Below are 16,147 nucleotides of genomic sequence, written 5' to 3'. Positions count from 1 at the left end.
ATCACTATGCTGCAGGATATCACTATGCTGCATGTGGTATTATAGTCAGTGATAGTGATAGCTTTTGTGAACAATGCAAAGAGCCTCATAAAATGGCTTTGTAAGAGCTCTATTTGCATTGCGTTGCTATAAAACATTTATTTTTATAACAACACAACAAACATCATTGGATTTCCATAATTTCTAACATTTTTTTACTTTCTTATCTTAGTGGTTTCTAGTTGCATTAAAATATTTTGCAATAAATTTTTAAACTAACTACAAACATGTAAAAGCGACCCCATTTTTAGCCAAAGCATTAAAGATGCATGTTTATTTTACTGCTTTTTTTGGAGCCGTTATTTTTAGGCATAGTTCGATTTTTTTTGATATCATTAAGTTTTAATATTAAAAAAACAGTATTTATGTCCTATTATATCCTTAATATTCAGACCAACTAGTAAATCTGCCAAGACCAGAGGTTTTTTATAACTCTTAGATTCACAAGTTTCTCTCAGTAAAATGAATTTTTTCAGACTTTCTAAAGCTATTAAATTAGGCGTTTTTTAAAACTTGTCATCATTAATCTGCTAAAACGGACGTTCTTTTATTTCCTTGAATAGAAAAATGACAGATCAAAGTACTTACCAACCAGCTACTACTTTTTTTTAGTTATAGTACACTTTTTTAATGACTAAAAAAAATGCTATCAATCTATTATGCTACATTAATTACTATAAGTTTATTATATATGATGTTAAATATATAATTAGTTCAATCAAATAACTAAAAGAAAGGTTTTATTCTAAGAATGATCTCGTAAGTCGATTTCCTTCAAATAACTTTTAGATAAGTTAGCTTCCTTTGCTCAACAATAAGGAATTATGAGTAATAAAAACAGTCTAAATTGTTATGAGTAGATTTTAAATACCCCCACAATGCATTTCGTATTTATAAAATGAGCCAGAGATCAAAAGATCAATTTTGCCTGCTTCTTATTGTTTTGGGTGTTCAAAATTGTAATAGCCCACAATTTCTTTTACATTTGAAGTACCTTGAAAACGTATCTGACATCAGTTGTTAATACATAAGATTAAGTTGCATTTTATTCAGAACGTTTTCACGGCATTTTTTTGTTGGCTTGTGTAATAGGGTTGATCGTTAAATATTTTTTCAACTTTTAATTCTAATGTTAAGGAAAAATTGCCTTTTTACATCAGTAATGATTTGTAAAAGTTCAAACTAGATTTGTTATAATTTGGAGGCTTCCCACAAGCTTTACAAAAGAATTTTTTTTTCATCGATTTATACGATGATTCCCATTTATCTAATCAGTATTCACAGCGTCAGCAATCGATTGTCAAAACAGCTACCGATCCAGTGATTCAAAGAAATGGATATTTAACTTATACTGAAAAACTTTTTTTTTAAAGTTATCTTAATTGAACGACATTTACATTTTGAGTGCATCGTTTATTCAGAAAGTACAAACTTTGTAAGAGTATAATAATATAAAATAGAAGATTTAATAGATTTAATATAGGAATCTTTAGGCATAACTTGAATAAAACAAAGAGATTTAAGTGAAAGTTCATAATAAAGTAATAAGACGAATGCAATTATTTACAAAGCTCAAATGTAGGCCACGGTAAATGGTTTTTGCCTTAGTGTTGGGAATTAAAAAAAGAAATATTCAATTTAATGCACGCACGATAATTCAATATGCATATCACTGCTACAAATAACGAAAGTAAAGAACTTTGATAATTAGAGCAACGCCGTAAGTTATACATAAAGTGACGAGTTAAATTTTTGATGTTTGAAAGTTAAAACAAACACCTGCGGATGTTTACTAATTCCACTTTTGATTCAAATATTAGGAGAGATAGCACTATAGTTAAAGGAAAAGACAGACCTATTAGAGCAAATGATTATCATTTAACTACACAATGGAGGAGACAGTAGATTATTTATATAGTTATAGCATATTTGTTTAGTACAAACGACAAATCCAACATAAACTTGAGTGTTGTTTGTCAGCGGAAGTCAACGAAGTTATTTAAATGAAAATATTTTTATTGGGAAAATTGTAGAGGAAACAGAGGGCCAGCCGCCTCAGTCGATGTTAAAATGGGTCCTGAGTGGTGAGGTAAAGGGGAATAGTATTGATATCTCGAAAAACTGTTTCGAGACATTTTTGATAAAGTGTGAGATAATTTGGAAACGATTTCAAGAAAAAATAACCTTCAAAAGATTATCTCCTTTTGATTGCATGTTTCACTGGAAATACGAAATGAAATCAAAAATTTCGGGACCAGTAATGAAGCTTAGTAATAAAAAGAAATCGTGGTTTCCACTAAGTTTATTTGGAAAATTTTTAAAAAAGAAGACATTTTTATGAATGAAATAATTCAGCATATGAAAATTCTTCATAAATATGAAACTAATATAAATATTAAAAAGCGTAAAAACAGAAAAAGAAAAAGAAAAAAAAAAAGTAAAACTCCAAAAATAATGCTGATTCCAATAACAATAAATAGTAATAATAATAATAATGATAATAATAATAATAATAATAATAATAATAATAATAATAATAATAATAATAATAATAATAATAATAATAAACAACAACAACAACAAAATAACTACATTAATACATCGAAGTAATAAAAGCACTGATAAAAATTAATAAAAAATTACAATTAGAACGAAAAGAAAACATAACTTAGTAAAATCAAACATCAGGAGATTCATGGAAACTAAAATATTTTATATTTTCACTTCAAGCAATTTGTAAACGTAAAAAGTATTGTTTACAAAAACCTCTTTGAAAAACTTTTTGAACGAAGGGTTACGTTTAATTGCGTCACAAAATCTTGGTACTTTATAATGCGGATTCAAGTCATGACCGTTGTCAATATCAAGATTAACAGTGAGTCTACACGAAGAAGATGAATAGCATATACTATTTTCTAAAATTATGTAGCTGGTACCATGTTTACGTAAAATTTTATAAACGTCCTTAGGAGTTCTTCGGGCATAAATTTGATACACCTAAAGGAATAACAAAAAGAATCTTACAAACGTAATAATTTAGAGAATTCAAATGATTTCAACTAACGCGCTGGTATTGCTTTGTGAATCTTTAACAAAAAGTTCAAATTTGAAAAAATCTTTTGACAAGAGAAAAAAATTTAATTTCCCTTTCAAAATAAACAAGATATGGATAATTTAAGATAATTCCACGCTTTAAAAGATAAGTCATTTGGAAAACTTAATGTTGAACAGTATTATAACAACTATTTCGGCGCCACAACTCGTACAAATATTAGTGCGATTTAGTTAGAACCATGACACAAGTATCATTAGAACCATGACAAAGTATCATTAAAATAAAAAGATTGAGAAACCTGCTGGGTAGTTTCAAAATATTGGGAGTGGTTTCATATGATGTTCAATAAGTTACATGCTGATCTGGTACACCAATCTAAGTACCCCTTCAGACTATTTTACATTCCTTAAGTTTTATATTTTTTCCCCTACAAGTTTATTTGTATGAATGATTTTCAATTCTAAAATAAAATATTCTATTTTACTGTCATTGGTGATAAACGAAATAACCAGGAACCTGTAGCAAGCAAATCCAACTCCTTAGCGCACGTCACAAATCATTTTGTAAACAAAATGTTGTAAACAACATTTTAAATTGGATTTGGTTTTAAATCATTCAGTTTATATAAAGGATTGTTTACAAAAGATTAGTTGGCTGTAAAAAGAGGATTAGATCTTTTGATTGTCACGAATTAACTTGCTAAAAGGACTTTTTTTGCTGTTCAAAGCAGTAACCTGGTGCTGTCTCTTTAATGCACTCTTTATCATTTCCTTTCGATGCAAGACACTTTAGCTTGCATTATTAAACAATAAATACATTAAAATATTATCTCAAAAGTAATTTTTAATTTTTGAATTACTTATTATTTACAGGAAAGCCTATAAATAAAAAACATATTACACAATTCAAATTCACTGCCATTAGAATTTCACCTCTTTAAAAAGAAAAAATTTATACATTTGTCATTTTTTAAACTTAAAATTTGCAGCTATCCCTATTGAAATCAGGAGCAATCCTTAGAAACAGCACCCTACTCTGGCAATTTTCACGCTTGTTCTGATGGCTCAAAAACACTTCTTGTTTTTGTATTAGAGGGTATAAAAATCAACACTATCACTATTTCAGTAATCAAGAATAGGTTTCCTACCACTTCTCTGAACATCAACCTTTTGGAGTATCTTATTTGGCCCTTTATGGAGTCCATGAAATCAGCTAAGACTAATCCGAATTTGGGGGCTCTAAAGTTTGAATAAGAGAAAATCTGGCCCAAACTCAAATCTAGCCAAGTACAACAAACTATTCTTGAGAAAATTAATTTTTTAATTTGTCTAGAACTTATAGGCACCTCTGTATTGTGGATACATATCAGGCTCAACAAGGATAATAGAATTTCCAAACCAGTTTAATAATTATACTATTTGCTATCTTATGAAATGGACAAACAACAAAAGTTATTATGTAAAAGAGAATAAACCTCTTTTGTGCGTTCTCGAAGAAATTTATTTTCATAGTGTGGATGGTTTGTAATCGGACGACTTGTACAAAGCTTCACACCAGCTAGTAACTGCATGCTTCCAGTGAATGAAGCCTCAGGGGGTGTAGAAGTGCTAAATAAATTTTTTGCTTTTAAAAAAAGAGCATGTTACACTTGCAACATCAGCATTCATTAGATAAAGCCATACTAATTTTACAGACATACTAATTATTAATAAATAAAAATAATGATAAATTTAATCAAAAGACTAAAAGAAATCTTACTTAATCCATTCCATTAAAGCAACAGTGTCTGGGTCATTAAATTCAAACAAATGTGAAAATTCTTCCTTTAATTCTGGAAGTTTCTAAAAATTTTGAAGTAACATCAAAAAACGTAAATCTTAAAAAGAGAAAATAAAAGTTCAGTAATAAAAATAAAATAAAAAATACTAAAAAAGACCAGCATAACATCATCACACAGAACAGACCTTTTGCACCAATAAAGCAAGAATAACGACAGGTACAGAATGACGGATGAGCCAGATCTGGAAGCCATCAAAAGATTTGTATTAAAAAAAAAATGAAGAGGCATAATGAAATTTGATTTTTATCTAACAACAATTAGTTAACTTCATAATAATACTTTTATAACTACTTTGTAAATAAGTAATGATAATGTTAATAATAATACTAACAAGAAAAAATTATATTCATAAAAGTTCTTGTGATCAGTCACAATCATTTCTGCAAAATAGTCAAATGATAATTCTGCAAACTATTAAAATTTCCTGGCATATTTGTCTAACTTAATAAAATTGCTAAAAATAAAAAAAAAAATATTGCAAATAAAAAATTAAAAAATACAATGACAGAAAATTGATTTAGACATTAAGCTCGATACTTTATGTTTAACATTTAAATGTTCTGTTTTCCTTTATATTATTAACATTTGAATGTTCTGTTTTATTCTAAAAAAGTACAAAAAAATAAAAGTATAAAATAAAACACTTGCAAAAATACTGTTAAGTTTCAGCTTCTGTAGAAACCACCTCCATGCGTTTTCATTGCAAAACAAACCAGCTGCTACAACAGTCATGTGAGGAAACCACAAAAACTTCATTCGTTGTGTTGATAATGCCAAAATAGCATAAAAAACGCTGAGAATAACATTGAAAACAACCTCAGGATGATTGTAAAAGACACCTGGTACTCCCCTGAAAAATGAGACTGCATTATCTTTATGACAAGTTATCTTTATATAAACTTTAACAACAAAGTTTTAACTTTTGCAAGATGGTAATATTATTGAGACAATACTAAAATAATTCAGTTAAATTCAAAAAGTGTGCAATACTTTTGTAACATTTTTAAACAAACATTTTTTGGAACACTTTTAAGAAAAATGTCTAACATTGCAAATTTTATGACTATTAGACTTTGTTATTAGTATATAAAAAAAAAACGCAATTCTGAATGTCAAAAGCATCATAAAAATCTTACAACTAACTTTAGACTTAAGACGTATTCATAACAAAAACTGATTTTAAATAGAAATTAATTGATTGTAAACTTTAATATAGAGTCAATATGTCAATGAATAAAATAGTTCACACTTAACAACAAAGTTTTTCTTAATATATATTTGCTTACCTAAGTCCCTCTATAAAGGATACTGTTAAACATATTAAAGAAATAACCATGCAAAATGCATAAACTGTAAACAAATAGACTAAGTCATTTGTTAATTCAGACAATGGCATGAAATCAAATCCACCATTGCACAAATACAACCGCACATGAAAATCCCTAAAACAATACGTAATATAAAATGAGCTATAGACTTTTTAAATGTTATAGTTACAAAACAATTTCAGTGTACATAGCTACATAATTGGTTTTCTACAGTTGCTTTAAAACAATCCCTCCCCAAAAAAAAGAAAAAATATTTTGTTATTACTTTTATCTATTTACTTACTTTATAGAGCTATCTTGATAGCCAAACTTAGTTAACACAAACTTATAGACATGGCTATCTGATTCAACATTGGCTAATTTCTAAAAGATACATAAAAAACCTACATAATAACAATTTACTTTCATTGCAGTTATTTTATTCAAAAAAAACTTTTTTTAATATGAGACAAAATCTCTGAGTAAAATTTTAAACCTAGAAAAATATCTAATTATATAAAAATATGTAATAAAAAAATAAACAAAAAAAAAAAAAAACAGCAAGAAATTATGAACAAAACAAAACTTTACCTTAATAATAATATTAATGATCAGGGTTAAACTTAGAACTACTGTAATGCGAAGAAATATAACAAACAACTTCTTGAATAAACTCCCATCAACCTTTGCATTCTGTTACAAAAACCCAAAGAGAGTAATGAATGATAAACATTTTAAAACTAAAAAGACCATAACATAAAAATACTGTTTTAAATTGATACCTGAAAATTCATAATTAGCAAGGCAGCTACACAGAAACTGGATACCAAAGAAGAGTAAAGCATATCATTACCAAACATAAGCAAGCAGGTTGTAGAAAGACTCCCAATGAAGATCCAAAAAATATACTTGACCTAAATAAATAAAACTTCACAATATCTAACATACTTTAATAACATTTTTATAACTTAATTATTTTTATAAAAAAGCAGATCATCTTCTTTTAAAATCCTTCTTTTTTTTTTTTTTTTTTTTAAAAAAAAAAAATAGATGATAAAGTATATTATGCTTGCTCATTTTAACAGGAAGAGTGTTTTCTTTTTTTGCTGTTTTTATCTTTTGCTCCCAAAGTCTTTTTTTAAGAATGACTCTTAAAGTATTTTTTTAAGAATGAAATATTTTCTTGTAAAAGTTTGTCGTAAATAGGATTTAAAGAGGACTCTATGCTATGTTTTAATACAAATGTTTTGAGTATAAAATGTTTATTAGAGTGAAACTCAATGTAACCCCAAATAATGTATTCCAGCAACCCATTTGATAAAATTTCCTTTTCTTAACTTATCCAGATTAAAAGAAATCTTACTTCTCAAAATTTCTCTTCACATTAAATAATATGATTTTCTTAAAATACTGTCTTTCATTTGTTGTAAGCTATTTGTGATATGGCTTCTTTATTGGCTTCATTGATAATTCATTGACTTTTTAAGTTTGTCAGACTTAAATGAAACCTAACAAAGTAATTATGAGGTTATTATCAACTTCAAAGTATAACTTGAAATGTAAGCTCTAGGTGCAATCAACTGTCTGTTATGTATAAGAACTTTACTATTTAAATTTACTTTAATTTCTTCAACTTTATAATGAATGCAAGGCCAGATTTTCCTGGTTTATACAAAACTCTACTTGACTGCTAAACAAAAAAATGTCTGAATATGTCAAAAACTAAAGTTTTGACAAATTCAGACACTTGGTGAAATCATTTATTTTTCTTCTTTTGAAAAATAACTGAACTTCTAAAGAAAATTTGGCTTTTTTAAACTCCTAACATTTCTTCCCTTTTAAATTACAAGCTAAACAAGTATATAATTCTAAACAATAACTCATTCAGTTAATTCAAATTTGCCTCACAATAGCAATATACATCTTTTTCATGCAAAATCTGCACACAAAAGATCTAAAAATTAGGAAATTTTTTTTTAAAAAAAAAAAAAAAATACTTACATTTAACACCTAAAATTTTCAAATTACTGCAAATAAACAAAGCCCAAATTTGAGTATTTGTAAAAAGAAATGAGAAATATCTAAAATGTTCAGGAACAAAGTACCTTTCGTGTTTCAACAAAATCAAGAACATAAACCCCAAACAATGCAAATGACTGCAACAATAGAACAAACTGTGAAAACTGCCATGTGATTGTGTATGCAAATGTAGCCAATGATATTAGCACAAGTAGAGGTTTCTGTAACAGATAAAAGTATGGATTTGATTAATGACAAAAATGAATTTTACTGTTAAATCTTTTAACTGACATTTTGTTGATATAAAATTCTATACATGGGCTTTTAGTACCTAAATTTTGATACATAAGTTTATTTTAACTTTTAACTTTTTTTATTAAGAGATTTATATATGTAAAAAACATTTATATAACCAAAGACAGCTCACCTCGAGGGATGCTCTAACATTCTTTTGAAAGAAAATAGTCAGCAAAGTCATTTGAATAAATATAAATGGCAATGAGAAACTTTCACGAAGTGGTATAGTTTTAAATAAACGAGTCATATGAGGCCTAGATAAAAATGATTTTGGTGTTAAAATGAATTCACTTGAATTAAAGATCTCAATGCAGTACCAAATAATCCCTAATTACTAAAGCAAATTTCCTTATATCTAAAATATTTTATAAGCTTGAGCAAAATAAAGATAAAATTGAAATCTGTTTCAATGATAGGAACAGTTCAGGGTAAGAAATACAATCAAACACCGATTGAAAGTTAAGAGTGAACTCAGAACCAAACCCAAGTACTCTGTATATTTGTTTCTCCAATCAGCCATAAAAACACCTCGATTTATTTATAAACCATTTTAACAAAAATTTGTAAAGTTTCGATTAGACACAATACAATCATCTAAATATATTCACAATACAATCATCTAATATATTCCAGATTGATGAAAGAGAACATTGAAAATATCCCTGAATTACCCTGATTTTAGTGATTTAAAAAAATAACCTGTCCATAATTATTCAAATGACACTTATCAAAACTGTCAATGTTTACTTACAATTGGTGGAAAAATTAACAAAGAAAATATATACCCTATTAATATTAATTAAAGTTACACAAAAAAAAAAGTTAAATTGTTAAATCTATAACTTGCGCTTATTTATACAACCACCTTAAGTTGGCAATAACAGCTTTACATATTTGTAGCATTACATATTCATGGCATTAGAAAATCTATTTAAGCCACTTACTTCTAGTTTTTATCACATCTTTTTCATTCTTGGAAACTATTTTTTTGATGCTTCTGTCTAATTTACCACATAAAAGTTCAATAGGGATAAGATCTGGGGATTGAGGTGGTCAATTCATTCTTTCAATTAAATCAATTTCAAATCAAAATGACTCCTACAAAGTTTTGTGGAATGCTCTTAGTCATTATCTTGAAAAATAAATAGTTCTCCAACTACCCAACTCCTGAATAGGATGATTTTTTAAAATGACTAAATAAACTTTTGTCATTTTTGCTTCTATTTTAAAAAATATCTCCAGTATTAATGCCAAAACAACCCCACACCATAATGCTACTTCCAACATGTTTTACAGCTGGCACTACACATAGTTTCATTATTAGTTCACCAACTTTTTTTAAAAATCTTTATCATTCAAATGATAATTGAAGGTACTATATGCCCCAGTGACTGATGTTCTCTTGGCTGATAATCCTTTACATAAAATCTGCTTAGATTTATCTGTTATTAATCTGTTTTGTATGCAGAAGAAAAGGTAGTTCAAATTTTTCAAAACTTAGAGTCTCCTACCTTCAACTGCAAAAAACATTGTGGATAAAGTTAATTATGTTTTTAGAATCAAAAAATTTTTATAATCTGGACCAAATACATATCATGTTAAAAACAAATAGTTATTGTCTCCTGGTAATAAACTATAATTTACTTAAATAATAAACTATAATAAACTCCAATAAACTATAATTTACTTAAATTTTTTTTTCTTACTCCTAAAGCCCATTTATTGCCAAGTTTTTAAAAGTTAACTAAAATCTCAAGATATTTGAGATATTTTTACCTGAACAATAAATCTACAGCTTTCTGAGATTTTAACTTTGACTGAAGCTTGTTGAGCAACTGTTTTCACAACTTGGCTCTAGCTACCAAAAAACCCATGGCAATATCTGGGCTCCTAGCTGCTTATACACATTACTTCTAACTTTTAAATCAGATTTAAATGGTTTAACGCAGAAACTATTACTTAAACTAGACTAAGTCAAGAAAATTTTCGCTTTATTAAAAAAATAAAAAATAAAAGCTCAAAAACCTATTTTGGCTTAGGTGACAACTGAATGGCTTAATGACAACTGAATGATAATTTGTTAAATATTTTTTCAAATAAAAAAAAAAATTCTGAAAAAAAAAAAAGATATTTTTTTATTGATAAATTCAACAAACATCATTTTCAGATTCCTGGTCAGATAAAATAGGACAGTTTAATCACTAAAATGTTATTTTTAGTGATTTAACTATCGCCTTTCTGATTACAAAAAATAAAATAAAAATACAAAATAAAATCTCCAGAATCATAAGTAAATTGAGCCATGAGGATTTTCTAGTTTTAATGATACCTACATCAGGTAAAAGCTAAAGAAAATCCTAGACTTATAGGTGATATGCTCAACATAAATGGACCTGAGCTTTACTCAAGCAATCTTTATAAATAAATTCATACAAGACTTTTGGCAGTAAAACAAAAATCTTCAGTGCAAATTTTGACAGAAACAATTATCAATTACTTTTACATAAGAATATGGGGGGAGGGGGGGGGGGGAATATCATACTGACATAAAATATTGTTAGAAAAACTAACCTGTGAAATATAAAAAACCCATTAGCAAGTAATCCAGCAACAGGAGAACCACTAAGAAGCCAGGCTGCAACAAACTGTGCAACCATCATGGCACCATGTAAGCCAAATATATTATCGATATAAAAGTATACATACTGCCAATTTTTCTAAAAGTAAAAATTTAAAAAAACTGTAAATAATGTATGAGATAAAAGCAAATGTGAAAATAAATTATAGACCATACACTCATTCTTGTATATCATATAAATACATTTTTATAACATAATTAAAAAAGTTCAAGAGAAAAACAAATTTTTCAGTTTTAGACATTTATTAGAGAATACTCAAAATCAATTTTCAAAGCATTTTTTTTCTATTATGGAGTTTCTAACTTGATTTAGATTTCTCATAAAGAGTATTCAAAGCTTGATTGAAAAAAACTTAAAAATATTTTGACATTCTTGGTTTTGGTTAGCAGCAGCACTGCAATTTTTAAGCAACAGATATTATTTTTAATCACTGATTTTAACTGTCCTATTACTTTTACATTCTTAAGAGGTTTTTACTGATAAATAATAAATGACTGATTTCATAACTGTGATTTTACATCAAGGTGGTTCATAATTATGGTAAAAACCTGGATAATTGTGGGACACTTTACTTTGCAAGTTTCTGCAGAAAATCTTGGTTATAAATGGAAACTAAATGGACCTTTTAGGGTAATGGCTGAGGTTACAGTTGGGAGAAAATAAATGCAATAGCACATAGAGGAATCAGAATAATCAAATGTTTGTTGATTTCTATAATTACCTTATTTGATAATACCAGATATTATATACTAATTATTTTAAAACTTTTAGGCTTTTGATTTATTATTTTCAGGAAATTTAGAGCAAATAAACAATATAAGTTTTTCTTTAAACGATCATAAATTCTAAACCACTTGGATTTGAAAAACAAAATTTAATTAAACAAGACAAGAGGGTTACATTTTAATTGATTGCTATGAAAATACTCTTTAAGTAAAACTTGTAAGTAAAAAATGTTTTTCCTTTGAATCTTTTTAACAAAAAACTTACTAGTTTAAAATTTTTTTAACAACTTATGCATAAGGATAGTGATTAGTAAAGGTAGCAAATCTTTCACAAACAAGTTTAACATTTTAAAAATAAAAAAAAAAATTTAAAAAGTAAAAATACTTAGCTTATTAATTTAAATTGTAAGAGTGCTAATTTTGTCAAATTAAATTGAGATGTTAAAACTTTTTAAAAATAGATTAGTAGAATTTCAATAAGATATAAACCTGAATGCTTGACGGTAGTATCCTGTAAATTGCAGCTAGAACAACTTCCTGGTAAATATTAAACCGCTCAAGGATATTTATAGTAAGCAAATGTTCGGTTAAGTTATCATAGATCAATCCATGAATACCTGAAACAAGTAAGCAAAGTACTTTAAATTTATATTCTGAAAAACAGTCAGACAGAATATTCAGTTATATAGTTAATTTTTTGGTGTCTTTTGGTTGTCAAAAACTTAAAAAATCTTCTTTTCGATTAAAGGCTGTGTTAAAATGTTTCAGTGAGAAGTGTGTTTAATTAGAAAGTAAATTAAAACAACGACAGTTACCAAACTAGTGAAATTTCTTTAGCAGAAATGAACTAAATATATTGCTCTATTTTGAAAAGAAATGATTTAAGAAACAGGGGTTTTTAGATTGTCTCCAAATTATACATGTGTAAATGTGACCAAAAATTGAGGTAAATAGATAATGTATGTTAAACTTTTTTTAATTAAGCATATTATAAAATATTTAATTTTAAAAAGTTTAGAACAACTTAATTTAAAAGAAAGGTTATTCAGGTATGTTTTGGATAAGTTTCTCATCTATCACAATACCAAGATTAGTTACATTACTAAAAAGACAGTTTTTAAATTCTCATAGTAAAGGTAATATGCAGTATCTTAATTACTTTTATTATTTTTTTTTTTAGAATTTAATTAAATTTTAATTGCTTAACACCATTTAGCAAAATTGGCCATTTATAGTTGTCCTACCTTCATAAACTTTTATGCAAAAGTTATAAATAAAAATAAATGTAGTCAGAAAAAAAATATACATATGCATGTATATTGTCAAAAGCTAAACTAAAATAAAAATAAGTGTTACCTTGTGAAAGTGATGGAGCAAGAACTAACTGTTTGTAGTAGGAAAAGTAAAGCCCTGATTCTGTTCTAAAAGATATTTCTCTTTCCACTTGCTAAATTTCAGAATGTAGAAATAAATTTTATAAACTTAAAAAACTAAAATTTAAATTCATGTTAGCTGAATACCAATTACTATTTAAAGTGTGTATACACTGTTATATAATTTTTGTAAATTTTTTAAAATCAGGAGTTATAAGATCCATGTAGGTATAATACCTTAATATTAGAAAACCACATCTCATTTTCATGCAGTTGTTTTGAATATCCAGCATACCAATAGCCAATATACACAGCAATCAATAAACCAGCAAGTGGAAAAAAATATTGAAAAATATTTATCATTGATTGTTTCTCCATGTTAGGAGACACAGTTTCTCCGTGTTGTGAGTCTGTTTTTTTAGATTTTTCTTCAGTAGCTTTTTTTTTCATTTCCTAATTTCTACTGAAAAAGATATATTTCATAAATCGCTTAAAACATTGAAATGCCTTCACAAAAAAATGTTTGAAAGCCAAATTTATGAATTGCATTTTAAATTTCTTTTTGAACTGTCTCAATATCAAATACTGTCGTGGTATTTATCTATATATGTAATCGTAAAGTAATAACGTGTTATCTGAATCTAAATCACAAAATCACATATAATATACTATACAATATATTGTTAGATTTACACGTATTATTATTGAGAAATCTGTTTTAACATCACTGAACTATCGAGTGTACTTTCGCTTTGTAAAAACAGAGTATTCAATCCTCGTGGTTAATGCGGGAGATTCCCACTTTGAGATACTTCCCGAAGTTTCGATTTGAAAAATTAATTTCCTCTCTTGTATTATCTTAATGCAGTCTAAGGGTTGTTTGAAAATGGAAAATATAAGTTTGAGCACCCACTTACGCCTTTTAATTTCAAGCTGCCTCTAAAAATTGATTTTGGCGCCTTTTTTACTTTCAGTGTGCATATTCATAAGTAAAAAAAAAAGAAAATTAAATTCTTTTACCTTTAATTTTAAAGCTGCTTTTATTTTTATTGTATTTTTAAATGATTACAACATAAAAGTTAAAATTTTTAGAATAACTCGAGAAATCAATAATTAGTTGAACATTCAAATTTTAGAACCATTCCTTCATATTGAGGAGCTGCTATACACTTTAATTTACGGTTTATACGAACCAGTTCATTTTAAAAATTGTTTGCTTAAAGCAAATGACCATTTTTCAATAATCTGCAGAGTATCATCTTTTACTTTCTAATGGGAATTTCTCGTGAAAGGTGTGCTTTAACTTAATTACTTTGTTACACGACTCAAGACAGTTTTTAGTGGTTTAAGTGAACCCTTCATACAAATTGGAGTTGGAATTAACTCACTCTTTTTATCACTCCAAAAACAAAAATTCTTTATTACACTTTTTAAAAAACAGATTGATGGCAACTAAAAAAATTTCTGTACAGGATAACTTTTTCAATAATTCAATATCTATTTAAATTCGTCCTGTTCTCCGTTTTCACTGAAAATAGCTTAAAATTTTTTCCGAAAATTAGCTTAAAATTGTTTTGAACGAAACGAACGGCTGATGTTCCAAAGTTTTAACAGTTAAAAATATCAAAAAGAAGTAAAACATCTTTTCTCAAATCTTCAACTTTTTTCAACCTACAATTCCGAAGTGATAAAAATGCTCGTTAAAATATTTTATAAACTAACAAAAATTATAACAAAAGATTGTAAGCAGCTAGATTGATAAAAATAAATGAGTTATGACGTAACATTTTCTTCGGCATTATAAGCGGATGAAAGCACCTAAGCATTTTTTTGATTGAAAATTCTTTCTTTTTTTTTTTTTTAATTCGAAATAGCTTATCTTTTGATAAAAGTGGTCAGACTTGTATCTTTTCTTGTTGTTAAGTCTAATCATTTTTTTTATTAAAAAAGAATCTTTTTCTTTGAAATTTAAAAAACCAAATTTAGTCTTTATTCTAAAAACATGCGGTGGTTAAGCAGGTTTTAACTCGATACACTCGACGAGTGTTTAATTTGGTTTATTTTTTTTATCAGAGCTTAGGCAACCGTTAGCTTTTTTAAATCCGATATCCGATGGTTCAATAGTTTTACAATACATTATAAAAAAATTATATGCTATCAAATGTAAATAAAATTGACCTTATATAATTAGTTTTCCTAAGTAGACGTGTTATTTTATAACTAAACTGAAATGGCTATTAAAAGTAAATTATATAAAATTACTTTTGATTACTTAAATTTACATTTTAAATAACTTTTAGTTACAATTAAAAGTAATCTATACTTAAAAAGTAATTAAATTTACTTTTGGTCAATATTCTCTTTGAAAAGATAAGATTGAAAATTTCTTTGAAAGGGTAGGATTGAAATTTTTGATAGGAGTTGAAAGAATTGTATAAGAGAGTGAAATGCAGTGAAACAAAACTTGCAGTAAAGCATAGTTAATTTAATTTGGGGTAACAACTGGTCTGAAGAGATTCAGATATTTTTTCTTTGTCCACCTTAAAAATATCAATAATTGACTGCGATCCGTGATTATATTGACAATTAAAACCATTCCTAGCGCCGGAACAATTTCGCATTTGCTTTGAAACCATTCTTAGACCCTGGTTAAAAAAAAAAGTTCTATTCCTGGCCGAACATGGAAATATTTCACTAGTCTTAGGCTGGAACAGTAATCTTTTTGAAAATTTTCAATGACGGAACGTATGGAATTCAGGCGGTGTCAAGAAAAATATCCTTCTTAAAAAAACCTCCTGGGAAAAATGCCTAAATAGCTTTTTTTATATACTTATACACGCTCTACTGTTTTAT

General features: G+C 27.1%; 1 protein-coding gene across 1 annotated transcript; it reads right to left on the bottom strand.

Annotated features, from left to right (window-relative positions):
- Positions 1 to 2,735: 2,735 nt before the first annotated feature.
- On the bottom strand, positions 2,736 to 13,836 carry LOC145180373 (protein C-mannosyl-transferase DPY19L3-like). Its single transcript, XM_090082990.1, has 15 exons — positions 13,532 to 13,836; positions 13,278 to 13,368; positions 12,411 to 12,538; positions 11,129 to 11,274; positions 8,688 to 8,811; positions 8,347 to 8,481; positions 7,024 to 7,155; positions 6,833 to 6,934; positions 6,546 to 6,625; positions 6,221 to 6,376; positions 5,583 to 5,784; positions 5,059 to 5,115; positions 4,853 to 4,935; positions 4,569 to 4,701; positions 2,736 to 3,036 (listed from the first exon to the last, which is right to left on the bottom strand). Exons 1-15 carry the CDS (start codon positions 13,742 to 13,744, stop codon positions 2,752 to 2,754), a joined length of 2,067 nt encoding a protein of 688 aa, XP_089939116.1. The 5' UTR covers positions 13,745 to 13,836; the 3' UTR covers positions 2,736 to 2,751.
- Between the last annotated feature and the right edge of the window lie 2,311 nt (positions 13,837 to 16,147).

The sequence above is a fragment of the Hydra viridissima genome, unplaced genomic scaffold, assembly GCF_058129835.1.
Source record: "Hydra viridissima isolate aposymbiotic clone 2 unplaced genomic scaffold, HvirCarnegie_v1 scaffold_3, whole genome shotgun sequence".
In the NCBI taxonomy this organism is placed as follows: Eukaryota; Metazoa; Cnidaria; class Hydrozoa; order Anthoathecata; family Hydridae; genus Hydra; species Hydra viridissima.
Note: the sequence above shows the minus strand (reverse complement) of the source record. Positions and strands in the feature narration are given on the sequence as shown.